General features: G+C 40.6%; 2 protein-coding genes across 2 annotated transcripts in view; both read right to left on the bottom strand.

The window, feature by feature from the left end:
- Positions 1-23,668, bottom strand: part of LOC128878785 (transducin beta-like protein 2) — a 61,157-nt gene that overhangs the window by 13,563 nt on the left and 23,926 nt on the right. The window lies entirely within an intron of this gene.
- The window catches only part of LOC128878781 (uncharacterized), a 29,053-nt gene continuing 14,282 nt past the window's right edge, over positions 8,898-23,668 (bottom strand). Inside the window, exon 3 of the mRNA XM_054127293.1 lies at positions 8,898-14,664. Within this exon, the coding sequence (XP_053983268.1) occupies positions 12,947-14,664 (1,718 nt within the window). The 3' untranslated portion in view covers positions 8,898-12,946. The remainder of the gene's footprint in view (positions 14,665-23,668) is intronic.

A 23,668-nucleotide genomic window follows, 5' to 3' on the forward strand; every position in this document is an offset into this window, starting at 1 on the left:
CTCGTCTCTCCTGCAATTATCGTATCGCCCTCTCTGTCCTTGTCCCGCAGTTTCCTACTTTTTCCGCAACGGTCGCTCAAGTCAACTCGAAGTTTGGCTCTGGCTTCTGCGCACCCTTATTTTTAGGAGTCATTCGTAGAAAAATTGGCTGCCAGTAGTTCTCCATATAAAATTTGGAAAATTCGTATTCTCATGTGTTAGAATCGAAATCTTATTATCGCACTATTATTCTTATAGTAATAGACAAAATTCATAACCTTAAAAACCTTCATAACCTTAAAAAAAAAAGAAAACTTAAAAATTTTAGGTCCGTGAAAGTAAAGTACAACCCAACGTTTCGGGACGTCTGACAAAATTTCGTAAGTTCGGACGGACGCGCGCGTATCGTTTATCGTTGTTTTCCAGACAGATAATCGGTCGACCGCTTTTTTTTGCTAGCTCTCCAAGGCCTGCATGATACGTACGCTCCCGGGATAAGAGAGAAAAAAAAAATCCACTGAATAATTACACGATTACACAACTATCCCGTGCGCCTAGTCTAACAATCTCGACTTGTCAATTAATGGGGGTCTTCTTTGTCAGGCAAGGTTCAAGGGAGGAGCTTATCGAAGGGAAAATTACGCCACTGGAGCACGGTAACTAATTTTAACAACGTAAGCCAAGAACTTTATACATAAGGGTGATTTATGGTAATTTTTGCTGTAGTTTTATAGGTTAACTGCGGTGACAAATGCAAAAATTAAGAATAATGTAATAAGGATTGTGTAATTTTCTGATAGATCCATTTAAAATGATATGCAATCAAATTTTTCTTATATATATACATATTTACATCACTGCAAATTTTACTCTTTTATGTTAAAAAAGCTTCGCTTGTGTTCAACATTTTTATGATTTTAATCTTTGCGATTATTTTTAATAAAATGTCTGTTATTGGACTTTTTACGTGCATTCCTGGTCAGGGACGCAACGGACCAATGAGATTCTATCGCAATTGTTGCACTGTTTACCCAAGTATCCCGTCTCATATTATGAACATTTACAACAGTGGCTTACAGATGCACAGCAATCGTTTTCCGCATAGTTTGCGAGAATTTCGTATGAAATTATAGTTTTGCGTTGGGTGAATGACTAAAGAAGTTTTCGAGTGGTAGAATAATATTGAACGAGTGGTTTTTGATTTTAATAAAGGAAACAGATTCGAAGATATTTTTATCGATGCTAGTCGTACCTCTAGATAACAGATGGCGCGCTGCGTACATGGTGGTTGATGGATCATATCTGGTCCAATTAGTTGATGTTTCACACGCATACGCATTCGCAAAGAAACCTCTACATTAAATTCTTATTTTACATTTTGAATAAATACAAATAAATAAATATGTTATTTCTATGCAATGTATAAATTAATACGTAAAGTATCTTGGTGAATGTTACAGGCCCTAACCTCTCATTTCATGTGCATTATTACGGTCAAAAAAAGGTTAATTATTAATATTTATTTTAATTTTATTATTTATAGTATAAATATTAATATCTATTTAATATTAATATTATTATTTTTGTTATACATTCTTTTTGATCGTAGAACTGATAATCACAAATTACGTGTTTTATGTTTATACAGTCTCGTGGCAATCTATCATTTGCCTTTCATAAAACATTTCTAAAAAGGAAAGCGCCTCGTTAGATTCACCCATCGAATATGTACATAGATAGATGAGCCCTCAATTAAAGAGAGCGTTGTACTTTCTCCCAGTTGCGAAATAACGCGATCGACTGGGAAATTATTTTGAAGCTCATCGTTCCATCGATCTCTCGATAATCGTCGTAAGTCGGTGGAACGCTTGCATGAAAACAAATGCGACGAAATTCTACGAGCGGATGTGTCGATATCATCGAGATTATCGTGATAAAGCAATCGTAAGACGGGAGTCAGGAAATCGATCGATCGATATCAAAAGTTCAATTGTAATTTGATAGAATCGAATAAATAATATTTGATTAATGATCACGTAAAGCAAAAGAAAGCTTCGCGTATAAACATTTCTGCGCTAATTGCAGAACCAGTATATTTGTTTTACACTTGTACGTGGTTGGAAAAGCTTAAGGGTGCGCAGAAGCCAGAGCCAAACTTCGAGTTGACTTGAGCGACAGTCGCGGAAAAAGTAGGAAACTCCGGGACAAGGACAGAGAGGGCGATACGATAATTGCAGGAGAGACGAGGACAGGGCGATTAGGCTAGCGTGATTTTTTTTCCAGGATATTGAAGCAAAGAAGCAATATTTTCTAATAATTCTGCTTTTAATATATTCGTTACGCTTCGGCGGATGCGACTCCAAGGCCTGAAATTTTCCAATTTCGCCCTCGAAACTTTATAAATAGTAAAATGAAGATGGCAAACGTACTTTTTTTATTGAAATTATTTCGTACCAAGTGACGTCAGATGTCGAGGAAAACGTGCTTATGCCGCAAGAAGAGAAAGATTACAGCACGTTTTATTGGTTATCGCGTGCGTCTCGATAAATGCTTTTGTAACTGTACATCGCGGAGGATCGTGTATCCACTTCCAGCACTTTCGCTTTGTACGCAAATCCGGTTGCGGTCTTTTCACCCCGACGCTGACGGTTACACGGCCGACTAGGAAGTGAACAATCTCGTCCGCTGGCCTGCGCCAGCCGACTTCCTTCCTGCGCGCGCACCACTTTTCACCGGAGTCTCCGAGGAGCCCGCGGAAACTTACATTTAATATCAACGATGAATGTCGGATAAGCGAACGAAAAAAAACAAGCGAATGAACGTTGTATACAATTTCCTGTATTCTTCGCCTTCGACGTTTCTAAACTCCCAACAGTATAATTATCATACACAAATATAAAATATTCACGGCTTAAATTTTTTCTTTATCCCAGCGTTATTCTTGCTTTGTTAATTATTTGTGTTCGAACATCGAGATTCCGTTGGTAACTTTGTCTTTATATTTTGCAAGGCTGACGGGAAATTGAACCATGGACCCTAGTGGTCGTAGTTGCTCGCTATTTTTTTTTTCTTTTTTAATAATATTCTCCCCATTTTACATCTTTCTATCAAACGTTGCGGAAAACGTGTGTGTTCGCAATTTTGGGGAACGTTGTCATGTTGTACAACTTTCGTTTAAGCAATTTTGTTCGAAGGGATATTTTCACCCTTATGAGATATATTCGTCTCAGTCGCTGTGAAAGGGCTAGATCGTAGGTCACAGGTTGTGCTAGGTTAGACTGCAATGATTTCATGAACGGTCGCGACAAAAGTTGGTCAATTCGCGAGACAAAGAGAGAAAGTACGAAATCGCGGAAGCGAACGGCTACGCTGTGACCTCTTGAGATAGAGTGACGCAACACGTGACCTTTGTGTTTGATGGAACCACGACGATCATCGTCTAACTTCGTGAAAACAGTTGGGGTTGCAATCATGCGGTGAACACGACGAGACACGATCGAACTTTCCTCGAGGGGCTTTCGTGAAAGCTCTCTCCTTAAGAACTAGACGTCTGTGAGATTGAAGACGTTTGTCGTATTCGAAACGAATGTAGCAAAATACAATTACGATTGTTGCCGTGGGTTCGAAACACAGGGTAAAAATGTAGACAGTCGGCGACAGCGTTATATTTAAAACGAATAAATTAAAAAAATATAAATTTTTATAGATTGGTTTCACAACTGTTTTATCGCGAAACAAAATGTTCGTTTAAATCACGTAAATACTAAGCAATAATAATTTTATTTTATTCCACGACAAAACGGTTGCGAAACCAATCGATAAAATTCTGTTTTGTTTTTTTTTATGGTATAATTTCGTTACAATCTTCACGGAACGAAGTAACGTAAATCGAAAATAAAGCCGAGCTTCGCAGCGTCTAAGCGCTGGCACGAAGAAGTTGTGATTATCGCACTAAAAAAAATGAAAAAATTCGATTGTTCGAGCGTGATCCTTCAACGTGTGCCAATTAGTGCATTTTTAATGGTCATAATCATCGTCGTTAATAATTCACGCGCGGCCTGTATATTTTTTATTTCGCACCAGAATGTAAATCGCGCAGAAACAGCCATTTTCGAGATTTGCATAACCACAATTAGCGCTTAGTGTGGCGTAACAGCGGCCCACAAAACAGAACGAAGAAACACGGAAACTGTCGAGCCTGTAATTATGCTTGCATCGGATGATTGCATCTCTCCTAATGGCCGATTTCAGTCGTTTAACGAACATTATATTCCATATTTACCAATACTTTTATCTTAAAGATTCTATGATTCGTTAATTAATTTTAAATAATTTTATTTTCATTATAAATTAATTTTCATTAATTTAGTTTAATGACAATTCAAAGGTTAATCGTTAGAGATGATTCATTAATCCTTACTACCAATAACTCGTGACCCATTAACCGCGATGACTGATACTAATTATTAATCGCGACCATTGATTATTCGTTCGCTCCGATCACTCCGTCATCCATTGATCACGATTATCTCAACCAAGCGTTAATCGTGGATTACGTTTCGTCCAAGCAACGCACCCCGAACGGTTGGACACTTATTCGCTCGTACGAGCTCGCTATACCTCGTCCAACAATTGTACGTGGCCAGCAAATGTATCAACAACGCGATGCGGTCATCGACGAAGAAGAATTCGCCCGGTCTCCGAAACGATCTATCGCGAAGCAGAAATGATCGACGCGGTAAATCGTGTCGGACCGAACGTCTTCTCTATCCATCGATCGCTACGAGGCTACGCTTACGTAACCGCGAACGCGAGCGCGCTTTCAAGCGACGGAAATAACAGAAGAAGCGTTTGGAAAGTCTACGGACGCGTGTCGTCGAGGAAGGTTAGGCGGTTAGTCCACGCTTGTAACAGAACGTCGGGCACGTTCGTAACTCATCCGCCGCGACCATAACTCGTAACGTTCCCGCGCGTTGTCGGTGGCTACAACTAAGGAAAGCCCGCCAACGATTTCATTCGTTTCAATTAACCATTTGTACTCGGGGCCTTTTTTTACTGGTATCTACCAGCAAATCGGGATGCTTCCTAAGCATTCCATTGCCAGAAATGCTAAAGCTTAGGTCGACTTCCAACACGAGATTTCTAATTTGAGATTTGAAAATCGGATCACCCTTACCCCTTCGACAATTATTTTATCGACACTTCGAGTTCTAACGAAATAAAATTTACAGAAATATTATTTCTGGTTGATTTACTGCGTCGAGTACTTTAAGTATTCCAAGGTTCCTTCAACCGTGTCGTATTACAATTTCTTTTTTCTTTCCAGTACACGTTACCGATGTCCCGTCTACGCTGCTCGTAAACAGTGTTCCGTTACAAGTGCAGACCTACCATTTCGGGCGGTCGTTCTATCGAATTGTCGGCCAAGGCTCGACGCAAGGATATTCGAACGAAACCCGATTGAAGACGTTGGATATTTTCCTCGCGAGCAGTGCTCTAAAATCGGCTTACTTTGCACCTACGACGTATCTTTGCCCGGAGAACCTGAACAAAATTAATTAATCCATCTCTCGGCTACGTCTGACAAGAAGAGGTCCCCGAGCGTGACATTGCCTTCTTGATCAGCTTTTGCTTTGTGGTAGATAAATACAAAACTAAAGCTAACGGTATACAGCTTTTGAGGGCGAACAGTTTATAGTTTGTGAGATGCAAAAGGTAATTAAAAAATCAACGCCACCCTTGGGGACCTCCTTCTTGTGAGTTAGGTCTGGGTAAGGAGCGATTTAGATGGGAAAACGAGCAGGTGAAAACAGTTTATAACGGTGACGTTTATAACAGGCGTCGTGTAAAATCGTTTATTTATTCATTCGTATCGATAATTAACGGGTTCGCTATGTCCAATCGAAACATCTTGAATTGGACGTAGCAAAAGTAATTATACATGATATCGTGTACAAAATCAATTAATCCTAATATCAGAATGCAATACTACGTACAGACCTGAAGATATATATAAAATAACATTGTTTTAAACATCATTTCAAGTAACACGTTATTTTACTTCATAATTATTTGAAATAATTGCGAAACCGTTCTCCTCTTTGTCATCCAAATTTAATAAGAAATAAACACGTTAGCATTTTGTCGAAATAAAACTGATCGATATTAAGAAACGTTTTCCTAAAGTATCACTCTCTAGAGAAAGAATTTTACTCGAAGTTGCTGTAAATATTACGTAAAATAAATTCCTATCGTTGCATATTATTACGAGGATCATTCCTTTCGTCAAATTTGAAACACAAAAATAACCAAACATCGAAGTAGCTGTTATTTATACATTCGAATAACGATATTGAAAATAACCGACCGAGATAAATTATTTCAAATAGTTATTTCTCGTTTTAATTTCGCTTAAAATACGCCCAGGTCTGACTGTGTATAATTTAGTTTCGACTTTCATTGATCCATCCATGACGGACTCGGTGGAAGGATACCAAATAGGTGCAAAGTAACTCCTATTTTACGGTATCGCTTTCTTTTACGCATCGTCGATTCGTATCGGCGCTCGTATTGTTTTGATCGTCGAGGACAAAGGCGACGATGTCTTACCCGGTGTCTCTGTTTACATACGGAGAAGAGGGGAACGGAAAAAAAAAAAGGGGTGTGGATGGACGAAACAAGGGAGTTCGTTATACGCCTCGCACTCGCTTCTCGCATTGTTTCGTCTCAGGGACGTTCTGACTCGCGGGGGATTCGCTTTACAAATGAATTACGATTCTTTTTCCGTCCCTCTTTTATTTCGATGCCATTGAAAGATATGCCACCGAAGGAGACTCTCGGCACGCTTTTTTTTTTTTTCTTTTTCAGTCCAAACCACAATAGTAACGAAATGACGGTACACAGGTTTCTGCGTGACACAGACTATTCGAATTTCATCCGGAGTGTACCTAAACGAGGCTGCCCCAAGGCTGATGATTCATCAAGAAACTTCATCCGACGCGACGGTCAGAAAACGGAACGAAATGCTCGACGAGTCCCCGAACGAGGCGGTAGAAAAGTCGAACGAGCAACGCTGAAAATTTATTACACACCTCGAGGTGAGTCGAAGGTTGGAGTCCACCGATCGAAATGATTAATACACAAAGCCCTCCCGGAGACTCGAACCCGCGGTTATTTCGAGACGCGTGCTTTCTGAGAAACTCGACAATGGCGCGTTCTTATCCTTCCAATTACGCGAACAAATCTTTTTAACCCTTTCGACCAGACTGGGCTGTTTTACGTTCGAATTCGACTGGTTTCACTTTTAGAAATTAATTGGTCTTAAACTTGTTATGAAACTTGACTATGAATCAAAAGCTAGATAAAAAGAGACAGATTGCTTTAGCGGAAATGATGTTCATTTTTTTTTTTAAACATATTCCTGGAAATCTCAATCATGAATTTCATACATTCTCTGGGGCGTATATGTCCCAATAGGGTCGAAAGAGTTACAATTACAGTCAAACCTTCTTATAACACGGTGAAAAAATTATGACAGTCCTCTTAGAACACCATAACGGTTTCGTAAACGTTGGACGGAGTGTACCACGTTTGCTTTCTAACGAAGCAGACAGCGGATCTTTGTGCGAAATAATATCTTTGAAAAAAAAAAAAAAGGCCTAGGAAAATGAAACCTAAACAGGAGTTCATTTAACTCTGTATGTATTATTATAAAATAAATTTTACTTTCGATATTTTTTTATATCGCTGCATTTTGTTGTTTCCTTCGCATTAAAATCTCCTATATATGCATAAAAATCCGCGGTCTACTAATAAGTACCTGACGTTGTTGCAATTTGTATTTCTATAGTTTTATACAATTTTCGAATAACTGTTTGACTTCGTTTTTAGTTCAACGTTTAAATTCAAAAAATCATTAAAAATAGTTCAAATAAATTCTGTGGGTGTGTATTATTTTTAGGTTTTGTTCAAACTCTTTCTCGCATACTTTATATTCGATGTTGATGCAACATGGTATGGATACAACGGATTCCCGTTACTTGTATTAGTTTATGATTTCGCTTCACGCATCTTCGACAGAGTCGTCTTTACAGGATTGCGAAGCTCTGGCATATCAATGCATATTAAATTTACTTCGTTTAGGTATCGCGGACTAAGAAGAAAAAAAAAATAATTCAAGACCTAGCATAGGAGGCAACGAGAAATATTAGCGACAATTGTGTTCAGCGTTGTACAAATTAGCACGGGGCCCCTGAGTTTGCGAGCCAAGTTGTCCTAACGTGCCCATGCGTTAACACGACACGTGTCTTCGATGCTACACGGATCAACCGTGTTATAGGCGGATTGACTGTACAATTTTCGTTAGAAGAAAATGAAGAATACAAAAATGACCGTACCCTCGCATGAGCGGATCGTTCGAATCGATCTCAGGGACGGGCAAAATCTTACTCATTTATTCGCGATGGGATAGTTGGTTTCACAGTTCTCGTTTTAATTGTAATTGTTCGAAATTTCTTATCTACATTAAAAAAATTGCATCTAGTCAGAATTCCTTGGCTAGATGAAATGTTTGCCCATCTCTGCTCGGAACGTCCTCCGCGAAGGAGGACGCGCACAGGTACTTTGTCTCGCGATGCGTTTGAATAAATACTATGCTATTTACAAAGCGATGAATATATTGCTTTCGTATCGAGTGTTTTTCTGATATGATTCGTATGCGGGTGAATGAATGAATAATTTTCTCGGATTCGAGGGTGAAACAAACTCAAGTTCCTCTCGTTCGATCGCAACGAGACAGAGAAACGTTAAAGGATATGTACAAGTCAAGATGGACGTGGACACGAGAACGACCAGTGGCGTATCTAGAATCCCGCGCGTCACCGATTTTCCAACATTTCGAGAACCAACATTTCGAGAACCAACATTTCGAGAACCAACATTTCATTCCAAATTATTTCATTTAACTCGCGTTTAGACAAACGTGAATTCTGGAATAAATAATGAATATGGGAAAGCCTGGCGATCGTCTTAGTAAAAATATATCGTAAAAGAAATGTAATTCAACCTTATAAACATTGCTTTGCTGTTGGTTACTTTCTTTTTACATTTTTCTACGGTTATGTAAGATTTAGAGATTGCGAACGGGTCTGTGCCGTATATTTATTTCTTTCGACTTTTCAATGGACGAATGCGCGAATACTGCTCCTAACCTAACCTCGATACTTCGGCACGGGGACCCTGGGATTGCTAGTTACGCCGCTGGGAATGAGGCAATGTTTACGGGTAGTGTTTCGCTGGCGAGTAACGATATAAATAAAGAGAAATATAGAACGAGGAAAAATAAGGAGAAAAGTAATCGTTGGCAGAGATAAAATTAAGTAAAAATTCAGCTCGATGCACGTATACCTCGATGTTGGCATCTCCGTACCGCGCACGGTCATCCAACGTGGAAATACTAAACTATCAGGTCGTTCTAAAAGTTCGTGCCATTTATACTTCTATTCCTCAAATTAATACGTTAAACGTACTCTCAAGTGTCGCAAGAAAAGATAATCTGTCTCGTTTCACAATAGTTTCTCACCTCTCTCACATGGTCATTATACCGTTACTAGAAAATTTCTGTGGTTTTTCATTGAATTTCGACACAGTCTTCGCCACGAACTTATGGGACGGACCTAATATATTAATACTGGAACGGGCCCTAGGCTGACGAAAAATGGGGCACATTGGCGGACAGTTTCGTCTATTGTATCCTTTCTAGAAACGAAGTAACGCGAGTGTCGAAATGTCGCTTTATAGGCCTACCTGTAAGTAGAACACTGTCCTACCGTTACGAAGAAAGGGGAAACCGCGATACCCTCTTTATCTCTGTCTTTACTAACGTACGCGTTAGACTATTGAGTTAGCTTGTTCGCTGTTGAGTTAGCTTTGTATATTATGAGTTTATAACGATTTATATGTGACACAACACTAGCAACGATAAAATATTACAGTAAAGTAATTAATAGTTGAGTGAATCGAACAGTTAACGTTGGCAAGGAAATATTCTATTATTATGCTCTTGTATGCACGCACTGGTAGATAAAACAGACAGGGTACCGTGGTTTTCTTTCTCTTCTCAGCTGCGGTACCTCTACTCTAATGTCTCTATGTTTCCAGATAACAGTGGAACGCCGAAGTAACTTTTGATTACGACGATACATGAAACTGACGTGCACGCGATTTAGAGAACTTTTAGAGAACAGGTTCCGCGTAAAGTGTCTACGAAATGCTATATTTCTCCAGCCGTGTCGCGCACGGCTTTCTTGTGGCGAGCGCGCGTTCCAGTATCAGTAGAGTTCAGCGCGTGGAAACAAAAATTTCCTGTCGTTGGAACGCTCGCGACCGCGTCGCGCTTTATTTATTCTAACGTGTGTCGTTTCGATGCAACAAACGGGTACACGGGGCGTCACTAACGTCGGTAATAAAGTATAAAATCACGGAATATCATCTGCGTGTTGCGCGTGAGGGGAAACCGGACGGGCGGTTCTTAGGCATCTCTTGTCGGGTTTATGATTTACGCGCGAGGACACGTACGGGAACGCGAGAGCTTCGTTGGCACCGTGTACCGCGGTCGATTGTCGTTCGATTATAAAATTCTCTACTCCGCGGACGCGCACGTCCCTTCGGCTTCGCGGGAAACCAGAATGAAAACAGAAATCGATACGACCTTATGCGAGCAAAGTCGCACGTGCGGAACGATAAATATATACACACTCTTGAAAATATACGACGGATCACGCGCAGCGAGAGGACACGCTTTCGCGAAGATTCGCCTCGTTTCGTGCGATCGGAGGAGATACGCGGAATTTTATTCGAATATTTTACTCGAACATCGAATCGAGTACAGTTGTTCTTGAGAGATATCGATGGTCGTGCCCGTAAGTATTCGTACTCTGCGTGTTTATCGTGAAATTTGGCTTAATTAAATGATAGGTGTTGACGTTTCCGAGTAAATTTTTTATTACAGACATATACCAGTGCGAAGTTTATTCACGTAAATGTTTATAATGATACATTTACTTGGGAACATCAAACCCAGCATTCGATTTAGACACGTACAGGGTACGCGTACTTACGAGACTGACTGTACGTGTATCTTTAATTTTACATTAAAAGAACCGTTATTTCCAATCACAATATTTTTTTTAGACAGCATATTTGTACGTCAAGATCGATTTAGAAATAAAAACTGATTTCGCTTGCGTGTACTCGAAAAAAGTGACAATAAAAATCGCAGAAAAAAAATTGCATTTCCGTTGGAGACCTACAAAAATATGTTCGTCGACTGTTTTGAAAAGTCAATAATGTAATACAAAAAAAAAAAACACATTTCAGTGTTCACTAGTATACAATCTACTAATATACAACTGGTTATTCATCTTTTGCTCGTTGCGCTAAATATTCATTTGGACGGGGATTTTAACCGTCTCGTCCAAAAACGAAAAGGAACGATAAAAAAGACAGAAAGAAAAAAAAAAGAACAAACGCATTAATTCCGAATAATTTCTCGATCCGTGTGTCCTCGTTTAACAGCGAATTTTCTAGACGTCGTTTTCGAGGAGAATTTAAATGCAAACCGTCATCGTGGAAGACCGAGACACTTACCAGGATCAATGACGCCGCGTGTCCTCCTCTCGCTGTACGTGTACGAAAAAACAACGCGGGATGAAATATGCATGAGAGAGGTCGTAAGGTATAGAGGCGCGTACGTACATATTTATATAAATGTATACACACGTGTACATATGTATATTTACATATATATATATATAAATAAATAAACATATTTATTTATTTATATTTACACGTGTAAATATATATACACGTATATGTTCTACATGTATATATATATATATATACATATACATATATATACATATATATACACAGGTACAAATGTATGATCCATGAAAGTGTGAGACGTGGATGACAGTAACACGAGCGTAGCATACACAGCATCGCGCTTGTCGAGGAAAACGTCTCGCGGACGGATACACCTGATTCGAATACAGAAATCCTATATTTCATTTTTAGCGTCTATAATACATTAACCCCTGTATCGGAACTACTTACTGAGATCATTTTGTATTCGGTGATTTACTGATTCAGGATGAACGACCATCCGTGCTCGGCCACCTAAACCGTACCACAGAAAGTCCTCAAGTTACTCGGTCGCGTATTTTCGATGCGTTTCGTATCTATCTATGGTCGAATTAATTCCTTTTTATATCGTTATCCAGTGCTGTACGAAACGACCTGATATCAACCCTAACTGGCGCCTCTTACGCAGGATCTATCATATTTTGCGGCCACGCCCTAACGTAATTTTTCGAGAAGATATTCGAGCATACATACGGAATCGAGCCAAACCTTTTCCTCGGCAACGGCGCGCCATGTAGACCAAATTCATAACCGCAGACCGGACGCATGAATTGTGTATGTGTGTCTAAAGTCCATCTGTGCGAGTAACGAGCGTGCATCCCTGGCGTCAGGACGACGCGTGCACGCACAGGGAGCGCGGGTGCTACGTGTAGTTTTCTTTCTGTATATGTAACGTATCACAGACTTCACTTGGAACTGAACACTGACGGGAGGAGTTGCGCGCGGATCAGCGTGGCCCATCCCAGGAGATCTATTCTCGTTAGCGCCTTTCCGTCGACGACGAAACGGAGAGAGAGAGAGAGAGAGAGAGAGAGAGAGAGAGAGAGAGAAAAGAAAGACCTCGCGACACCGCGCGTTGATCGCAGGCTCGACGAAAGCGACGCTAGCGTTTCAGCGTCCCAGAACCCTTACAGAGATTCCATCCGCGCACAGTTTTCAACAATTTCGTCTCGAGATCTCCGACAGTTCGTTCACTGCGGTCGCCTCCTGTTACCCAAGCAGTACCTTCTTCGTTCTGTCCACCGTGATCCTCCGGCAGACGACCCTACGAGAGGTCGTGCTGCAGCCTACGAAGCATAAGATCCACCGCGATCCTGGCGTCCTCCACGGAGTCGTGCTCCGTTACTTGGATCTCTTTTCGCAGCACGGTTCTCGCCAGGGTCTTCAGACTGCTACGGAAAGGATAGCCGAGGAAGTGAGGAAACGCGACGCACGTGTCGATTACCGTCGTGTGGAGTATCCTAAGCGCCCTGAGATCGTTCTCCAACCCGTGGCCTATGAGTATGGTCTCGGCGTGAACGAAGCTGGTCAGGTCCTTCTGCACGTCCATGAGCATCTTCGTCGCCCTGGACAGATCCTTCGCGGTGATGCCGCTGAATCTGGTGTTGTGGTCGATCACCTCCGCGTCGGGCTTCACCAAGGTGTCGTAGACCACTTTCCCGTCCATGCCGACCACCGTGACCTTGGCGAGCTCCAGGCCTCGTCTCGTGAAGCACATTTCGCAGTCCAGCGCGTACACTCCGTAGTTGCCGTCCTTCGGGACGGTTCTGGCGGGTCTGGTGCGAACGTAGCCCTCGAACGGGCCGTTGTACCCTGGCGCCAGGCCAGTCCACACGTGCATTCTGGCAGTGGTGCAGCCTCCGGCTGTCTCTCGGCTCCTGCAGCACTCCCACGTGTCTCCGTGCGAGCCATCCACCAGCCCGCTACGCAATTTGCCCCAATGGTAGACGCACCGCTCTTCGTGCATGTACTCGCCGTCTTCGCGGTTCACGTAGAAGCTCTTGAAGCACCTGGCGCACCTTCTCGCGACCACCACTAGCTCGTAGGGGTCAGGCGTCGAGTCTCTTCTGGATTTCTCCTCGTAGCTCGAAGACGAGGACGACTCACCTATATCGGAGCTCTTATCGCTGTCCGACGAGCTCTCCTGCTCGAGGTCCGAGCTGTCCAGAGAGCTCCCGCTGCAATTCCCGCTGTCAGCCTCGCTCTCCACCATCGTCCAGGAGCTGGTTCCGCTACCAGGGACGAATTCCCGCGCGTTAGCATCCAGATGATGATATCCCCTCGCTCTGTGGCCCATGGGGTGCTGATGATGGTTGATGATGACCGCGTAACCTGGAAAGTAGCTGCACTCCACAGGGTAACCCAGGTGAGCCAGCTGCTCCCCGGTCAAAGTATATCTGCGGAGCAGGGATGCCAGCGCCGCGTCGCTGAGATGGTGGAGTTCCTTCCTCTGGCTGCTGAGGCATATAACGCGGGATTTTCTGGAGCTGTTGTTCGCTCCGCTGCCGGCTACGCTGTTGTTCTTGCTCTCCTCGCGGTGGGAATCGTTCTGCGACTGATTCCTCCTGGACGCGTTCCGTCCAGTCCCGGCTGGTATTCCGTTGGGGTCCGAACTTCTCGTGGGACTGTTCTGATAGTGCTGCGGCCGACAGAGGTGGTGTCGACGATGCCGTTGTTGCTGTTGCGCGGGTTGCTCGTCCTCGTGCTCGTCGTCGCGCAACTCGCGACGCTGGTCCCGCGGCCCCCTGGTGCGGTTCTTCCGTTGTCTCCTACTCAGGATGGCGCGATCCTCCTTCGTCGACGGCGCCGTCGATGCCGCGGACGTCGTCCCAGTCCCGGCGTTAGCCGTCGACGACGCCGCTGACGGCGACTTGTTCTTGCTCCCAGGCGTCTTCGACGGCGGTGGCTCGCGGTTCACCTTGCACCCGTACCGATCGGTCTCCCCAGGGTCCAGGACCTCCTCTTCCGGCCGCAGGCCGCAATCTTTATGTCACATACAAAAACATATATGCGTCAGTTCATCGTCCGGCAGCGAGACTTACAAATCGACGGCCTACTGTTATTACTGTTAGGATTTCGTCACACACCACGCGCATGCAACTCTAAGAATCTCTTTCCTTTCGACTGTTTTCTTAAGGTGTCGCGGAGATCTGTATTAGGATGAAAGAGGATGAAAGATGTTCGGCAAGTTTCTTTTCTAAGGGACGCGATGCGAGATACAAAAATTAGTTCGGAGTAGAAGTTTGAGGAGAGGAGGGAGAATGATATCGCGAGAAATCTACGGGATAGACTTTAATGCGCCAAAAAATTCCCGGTTGCATCGATCGCCGAGCCGTTCTTGACCCAGAGACCGCTATATTTCTACCTTGAACCGATGACTTACGAGACGCGAGTGACTACACGCTTCCAAGGGGATTCCCCCGATGAAGAAAACTTCTACGTTCCCTTTTAAAATGAGCTTTTACATAGGGATACAGCGTGAAACTTTTACAACAAATATCCTTCCTTCTTGATTGGTATCCAAAAGCACTCAAATATTGTACAACCATTACCTTAGGAATTGCAAACTTCATCGATATGCAAAAGCTCGTTTGCATAACGATGGACCCATTGGGAAAGTCCACTTGTTCGTTTCATTGTCAACTGAGAAGGGACCATTGGTCTCACGAGGACTGCACAAACGGCCTGGTTTCGATGCGGATGAAACTTTGTATAGTTTTAGAACATTCGAAAGTAACGTATACGTGTTTCGTTTATCTTTTGTGACTTGAACTTAAGGGGTAAAAGCACCCTCCAAACTTTCACCCTCCGAGTGCTAATTCGAAAACAGTCAGAATCAGAAGATAAAAGTTACAACTAGACTACGGATTTTATGAATTCATAAAAGTACAATAATATAGAAGAACACGTATAAAATATACATAATGTATGTTGAATATATTCTACAATTATTATAATATTATTGTTATTTTATTTTGCATACGTGTATATACCTTTTGGTTATTTACGTCATAAATGCATAAAATCCACAGTTTAGTTATAACAATTTTTGCCATTCGTGAAAAATTATGAATATTATTCTTGTAACATTTTTCTTCTATCTCTAGACATCTCTGAATCACCGCGTTAAATTTGTTAAATTTTTGGAGTATCGTATCACTCGGTTTATTATATTTCGATGTTCAATAAACCCACGCGGTTTCATCCACATCAAAGTTTGCAGTATAAAAAAAAAAACTTTATTCCAGTAAAAAAGGAAATGATTTGTTTCTCGAAATCGATGGATAAGATGGTGGAACATGGTCGAAGCAAGGAGATATATAAAACAAGAGAATTCGATTAATTACTGAAACAAAAGCGAACGAGGATGAAGATCGTTGCGAGTGCTGCTCGGTTAATTGTTCGAAAAACACGAAAGTGAAAGCTTGCCACGGACGTATGAATTAACGTGTATGAATTTTTGTCTGCACATAAGATTCATAATGTCAACGCATTATCCGCTTTGTAGGCACGAGAAACGTCTGCTTTCTAAATTTACAGTTACAAAAAAGAAAAGAGAAAAAAAAAAAGGAGACACTGATCAGAGGAATACTCAAGCCTCAAAATCACGATAAGAAAAACCGTTTTTCAGATTTTTCGTACATATTTACGAATCGGTAAATATTTTCTGCGTATTTTGAGCTCTGATTTATCGGAAAATTCCAAAAGTTGACTTTTTAAATATATTTATTTTAAAGCCTCCCTCCCGCCCCGCAAAAACACTCGAGCCGATCGCACACGGCGCAAGCGATTTGACATTGGTGTTGCAAACCGTTTGCGCTCTTTGTTTCACTTACTCCACTATCTTTGTCGTACCTAGATCCACGGTCGCATGCAACTAATTTCAAAGTGGTTTGAAACTGATCGGTTGCGCCGTGTGCGATCGGCCTTACGTGTAATAATAATAATAATAATCGAGGGACAATAAAAGTGAACCATTTATCGCTCCTTCTTTCTTCTGTTTACACACAACTTTCGCCAAACGCGTCACGGAAAGGGTCGCTTTCTTTTCTCTCCGGTTCGTCTGTCGCAATAAAATATACACGTTCGTTCCGAAAAACGTATTGCACTCTATATATAGCCCGAAACGACAGACGATTTCAAGGACCGTAAAGCTCGTATTCCGAAGTGATTCCTCGCGCGGTCGTCACCGACGGTCATCGGGTGTATCGTTCTTTTTTTCCCATCCGAGCGGAATTATTTTTACGACGCGACGGTGGATGGAACTTTCAACGGCGGGAAAGTTTCGACCGCGAGATCTCGATAACCACGAAGGAAAATATTCAGCTCGATTTCAATTACCATCCCGTCGCGCAGAGCTTCGAATATACGATCGTTTAAAAGAAGATATTAACAATTTCGCAACAACGACACTTTCTGCTACGCTCGTATTTATTTTACTTTTTCCTCGAGACCAGCAGAGTATTCCCCATCGTTGCGGTGCACTTCCGCGATCGATTAAGATGACGTGCCACGTGGATGGGAAACAATCTTTGCAATTACGTCAGAAGTACACGCGCGCGCCACCGGAGTTGCGTTAAATGCAATCTTCCCGGATAATCTCAACAGATTACTTTAAATCGTGTCCTCGATATAAATACTCGTATTAATCTCTTAACTTATCATTCGAACGAGTAACTAACAATGACGTATTTAAGTTTGTAATTCGTTTCACGCACGAGATATGGCGCATTTTTTTAAACGATATTTGTTCAGTTCGTGAGGATGATATCTCGAAAGCTAATTGACCAATCGCTTTCAAACTCTATATACGATTACTTTATTCGACTATCTAAGGTATGAACTCAAAAGTTTGAACGAAATTATTGTGGAATGTATGTTTGTCCTTGTAGAAAAACACACAAGGAATTGTGAAAATTGATATTTATTCTTGAAGCACTTTCAAAAAATTCAATTTCGAATCTACTTTAAAAGATACCGAAATTATTCTCAAAGTTAAAAAATTGATTAAATTTTCCTTTATAAAAAAGAAATGACAAAAATTGATTCTTTTACTTTATGAAAAATCAGAAGTTACGTTGTGAATTATTCCCTTTAATAAATTGAGAATTTGTTGCTAAAAATCACCGACATTTCACAAAAGGTCAAATGACCCCTTATGGTAAGATAGATACATGCCGGTAAAATGTTAGAAACGTTACGATTTAAACAAATGTCAGTGGTTCAATTTCTGAGATATAAGATAATAGTAATCGTCATTGTAAGAAATCGAAAAATAATCCAAAGTTAACAACTAATAAAATTAATTATTTATCCCCCACTATTGATTATTCTACATCGAAAGTGCATTAGTTAAAATAATTACTGAAAAATTTCACGATTAAAATAAATTCAAGATATTATTAAAAAATATTGAAATTTCAAAATGGTCGCGATTAAATTCCCTGATAAAAACCAGTAAGTTTAGTGTTAATTGCGTGGAGAAAGATGATTTACCTCGTCCCTGTCGCGAGTCCATAGCGTTCGGTTAAGAGTTTCTTCTGCGACGAAACGAAGTTAATCGGTCACCGATGGTCTTGTTTCTCGGTCGGTCAGAGGGAAACAGAGGTCGGCAATGTCGATACGTCGCGCGTACTCGCTCGAGGCACACATAAGAAAGGACGGGAACAAAGAGAACACGGTGAAGATATCTCACGTACACGTGCGCGAAGGGAAACGAAAGAAGGGACAGGCAAGAACAGCCGGACGCGGGAATCTCGTACATGTGACTCGGATAACGGAATACGGTATCCCCGTTCACAGGAATGACCGGCTTCGATATGTACCGTTGCGTCATTTAATGAAATCATCCGCCGCCGCCGCCGCCGCGTTCCTCCGTCGGCTCTCTTCGAGGAAATCCCTGGCCTCTGCGAGAAGTCTGACTAACGACTCAGCGAGACCAGGCGCGACCGGAAAAAACGTGGTCGTGAAAATGCGCAGACGTCGGGCAAAACCCTTATCTGGATCAGGATTTCCAATCACGAATAAAACGACAAAACAACTTTATCTACTGTTGTCGTCGAGTGGAGATTAGAACTTTAAATACGGACCGAACGAAATATTTTTCCTGTTTTCCATTCGAAACGAAAATATTAAGTGTAGGAATTAATAATTCTGTTCTTTCACGCTCGTACATTTATAGTTCTAATTGAACGCGTTGATTGCCACGTCGATGCTTTCTATTGGAGAACTAAAGAAATGAACTCTGAATGTCAAGCATCTATGAAAATAAATTTAAATGAAATTCATGAATTGTGACGAAGTTGCAGAAATAAATACCACGATAAATGTTTGATTACGTAGTCTCGAGTATAGAAAAGTATAGAAAATATTCGTACATTTGGATAATTACTCGTAAATTTTCGAAATTATTATTCGTGCGTTTCGCGCGAATAGTAATCGACCGCGAGATAGCGAATCTAAAAATAGAAATAGAGGAAGAAAAATCTCGAGGAAATGAACGATGTGAATCGAAGTCGACGAGAGATGCTGAGATTAAGAGAGAGCTGCGAAATGATCGAATGCAATTTTTCTCGATTCTCACTGTGCCGCGGAATGAAATTACTATTTTTTGTGATATGAAAATCTACTGAAAAAATTACATTCTCCCATGTTTTTCATTTGGAATAAGATAACTTTACCAGAAAACCAAATAATAAAGATACTTTAATAAATTTAAATGAATTTAAATGCTACTCGATAAAAGAAATCAAATATTAATAAAAGTATTAAATACTAATAGTAGTAGTACGTTATAAAATAGCATTACGTTTCGCATTTGTTTTGGGATATTTTTTTGGTAAACGGCGACAGTAGTTATGCTACATTATAAAATGTTTAAATTAAAAACAACGAAGCAATGTATATTGATTAAAAATTTCTAAAGTATAAATTGTTTCAAAACGTAGGTTGCAACATGTGTATCAACAAACAGAAATTTTATTCTACTTTGGGAGTTCGGCAAAGATGTGAAACTTGCAAAAAAGTGGAACGGAGTACGTATGAATATTTCTGAAAAGTAACAACACTGTTAATACCGAGCGGAATAGAAACGCAATAATAATAAACACCTGGTCGCACGTTTAATATTTACTCTCGCGTAACGGAATGTACTCAAGTGGTGTACCGCATGGTAGCGGTCATGTAACTAATTAATGTAGAAGGCAGGTCAACTGAAATAGAACACTTAAGTTATAAATAATTTTTATGATAATTCATTCATATTACGAAACCATGAAACCGACTCTTATTCGACATCTTTGCGAACAACCTAACGCTCCTGTCCGCAATAAATTTTATGGATCTGAAGAAAAAAAAAAAAAAATATATATATATATATTAAATAAGAATAATATAAAATAATAAAATTTCTGATTTAGAATCTTGACCATTGACTAAGTATAGTCGCTAATACTCAAAAAGGGGTACATGCGATACCAAACAAATCAATTTAAAAAAAAAAATTTGATATATATACATAAACTTATTATTATTATGATTATTGTTATTTTATATCATTAATAAATGAAATCTTTTGAAAGGATATTTCTAACATCGAATTTACACAAAATAATTTATGTAAAAATAAAATCGATTAAATCAAGTTCCATTCTTATATACTTCACGTATTATCGATACGCGATTTCCGTGATCGATTTTATTCATCCCGTTGGAGACCTATAATTAAGGTTGAAACGTAACAAATTTGGTCTCGGTGTCGTCAGTTCGAAGACCGAGCGTAGGTGTAATCTGTATTAGCGAGATTAGTAGCCCTCGGTGCAAAAATCGAACGCTAACGATACGGACGACGAGGTCGAAAATTGGTGGATCAGGAACTCCGTAAATTAGATTTCGCCGACGAATCGGAAAAGGAGGCTCTCGCAGAGACCTCGCTAATCTTGTACACTGAATTATCGGCTTATGACGATGCGCGTCTCATCGTTGCCGGCGTTGAGTAGCAATCTGTCGCGCGACGTGTGGGCTTGATTTAAGGCCAGAGAATTTCCCACGTCGCGCTATTATTAGCGCCCGTTACAAACGCGCTGTTACGTTGCGTTTCGAAAAGGTGATAGCGGCAGCCAGTGGCCCCGAATTCTATATATCATTTCGCAAAATTAGACGCGAAGTGGCGATCGTTTAATGCATGCATACGATCAGTCCCGTAAGCGATCGTACCCTCTACATCTATTCAAGAAATCTGTCCAAATTAAATGACGGATTTGTTACCTACAAATAAATATTTCGGTATAAATATGTACCTAAATAAACTATATACCGAATGATAGATTTGTCGTTTGCAAATAAATCTTTCATTATAAATTTATTTTAGATGAATTTCGTGGATAGACATAGAGGGTATGAATATTTATAGGACTATATACAGGGACTATATATAGGGTGTCCCCGGAAAATGTTGTAACATGTTGAAAGGGGTGGTTCGGGAGGTGATTTGAAACAACTTTTTCCTCAACGAAATTGTTGTCCGAGGCTTCGTTGAGGAGATATTAAGCGAAAACACTGACCAATCAGAGCGCGAGGATGCCGTTGGAGCGCTCGCGGTAGCCAATGAGCGCAGTCGCCTAGCGCGTAGTCTTCGCTACCACAGCCGCTCAACGGTATCCACGCGCTCTGATTGGTCAGTGTTTTCCGTTAATATCTCCATAACGAAGCCTCGGACAACATTTTCGCTAAGGAAAAAGTTGTTTCAAATCACCTCCCGAATCACCTCTTTCAAGGTATATAATTTTAAATTATATATTTAATAAGCTTACTTATTAAAATGTTTATAAATAAATAATTTAGATTTGTCAAATCCCTTGTACAATTATTTTGCTTAAAATAGAAAAAAACACAATCTAAACTTTCATTGCTTATATCATTTCAGATTACAAATGCCGGAAGATAGAAAAGATAAGAATATTAAAGAAAGAATTTATTTATGAAATTCTTCAAGCATTTCGCATTTAATTGTCTTATTAATTCTTCTTGTTATTCCCTCACTGGAATGCTCGAAGTTATACAATCGGAATAATCGAATTGATAAAACCACTTTTCGCTCTATGAAAACACATTTCTACAGAAAAACAACGCAACAAAATTATTCACAACTGATCGCGACGACACCTGCCGACCAATTGTTGCTCTTTTATTGCGTGTTCTGAGATATGATTCATTAAAACGCGTTACCATCATCACCATTGACACGACCGATGAGTCATACCAATTACCAAATTATCTGTCAACGATGACTAGGTGTATCTCGAGAAATTCGAAACGTCGTGCGTTTAGGCTCTATCCAAAGTACGAGTGGGATCAACGCATCGCGTGTAAGTAGTAAATAACACGTAATCGCTGTTTGGCAAAAAACTATCGTCCTCGCGGAATTTATCGCAACAAGGAAATGTTAAGAACGTAAACAATTCAAAATGTTCCCGGAGACGATTAATTCACTCGCAAGACGCTGCTTGATCCAACCACTGAACAATGCCGATTTTTTTGTTGGTATATAAAGTAAAGTTGTTGGTAAAAAAAAAGGTATAACATTTTACAATTTTTCTGCTCGTAACTTCCAGTTGCGTAAACTAAGATATCGATATTCGACATGATTTTATTTTTAAAAGTGTTAATATTGAAGAAAATTAGTAAGACGTATGTCAACACAAAATTGATATATATATATATATATATGTATTATTTGTTTTCAGCCATTTCGACATATTCAGACCTGCACCATTTATCAAAAATCGGCATGGACTTTCCGGACAACCCAATAGAACCGAGAATGATGAAAGCGTCGCACGAAGAAGAATATCGAAGATGCGAAAAGTAAAACGCTGGCGCGATCGAGAATCGAAGATGGCAAAAGGATTTGCCCGGCTAAGGATTTGCCCGGCTAAGGATTCCAGTTAAAAAGGCTTCTTCTGAGAACTCGAGCTACCGTTTGTACCGGAGCTCTTGTTACTCATGCTTCTCGGTACTCGGCGCTCACGTACACGTGGGCAACGTCTCGTCTCTCCGAATTCGAGGTTAAGCGCGCCGAGAGAAACGAGGGAAGAGAAACTTACTCGTCGGATGAGAAGCCGACGCACGCTTAACGAAAATCTTCCATGGTCAACGGGTCACCCACGAACGTTATGCGAAGAGACGTTCAAGGATACGTTCGTTGAGGTGTTCAAATATTTCAACTCTCATACGGGTACCGTTGCGAACGATTGCCGTCTATGACATCCTATCTAACGTTGGGTTCAAGGGAAAATTCCAGTTTAAACGCGTGATTTTTCGGATTTTTCTTTGTGAAAACTAGCTACCGCTTTTTTTTTTACAATTTTGTCAACTTTAAAGTGCTGTAAAAATTGTTTAAATAAATATCTGTACTTGATTGTAGTTCACTGAAAAACAACGCAATGCTCAAGTCGTGGGTACCAGTTGGAAAAATCTAGTTTTGAGAAAAATGCGTTTCGCACTTTTTTAAATTCATATAAAGGGCTTCAACTTTATTACTGTTGATCAAAAAAATTGATTTTTATTTACTATCCAGACGAAAATCCCTCTCTAAGACCATTAATTTGAAAATCAGCTAACGCGAATGGTTAATGGGCGCAATTCAATGAATTTTTCCGAGTACAATCACCCGCGCTTGAAATAATCCAAGTTTCTCGAATGCGGCTATTAATATTTCGCGTATAATTAGCAAGCAATGTATATATTATCAAAACAGTTAAACACAGACAATTATATCGAGCGATCGTAGCGTTTAACTCACGTTTCAATCTAAAAGATGAAATAGTGAAAGTAGTCGGCGTTCGGTGTCAGCGATTTTTCCATACTTTTCATACTTTCACTCTGCCCTTCTTTGGATAATTGGGCCATACATCGTCTAAGCGTAAGCGAAAGAACTGACTAGAGAGAGAGAGAGAGAGAGAGAGAGAGAGAGAGAGAGAGAGAGAGA

This window comes from Hylaeus volcanicus, chromosome 6, assembly GCF_026283585.1.
Source record: "Hylaeus volcanicus isolate JK05 chromosome 6, UHH_iyHylVolc1.0_haploid, whole genome shotgun sequence".
NCBI lineage: Eukaryota > Metazoa > Arthropoda > Insecta > Hymenoptera > Colletidae > Hylaeus > Hylaeus volcanicus.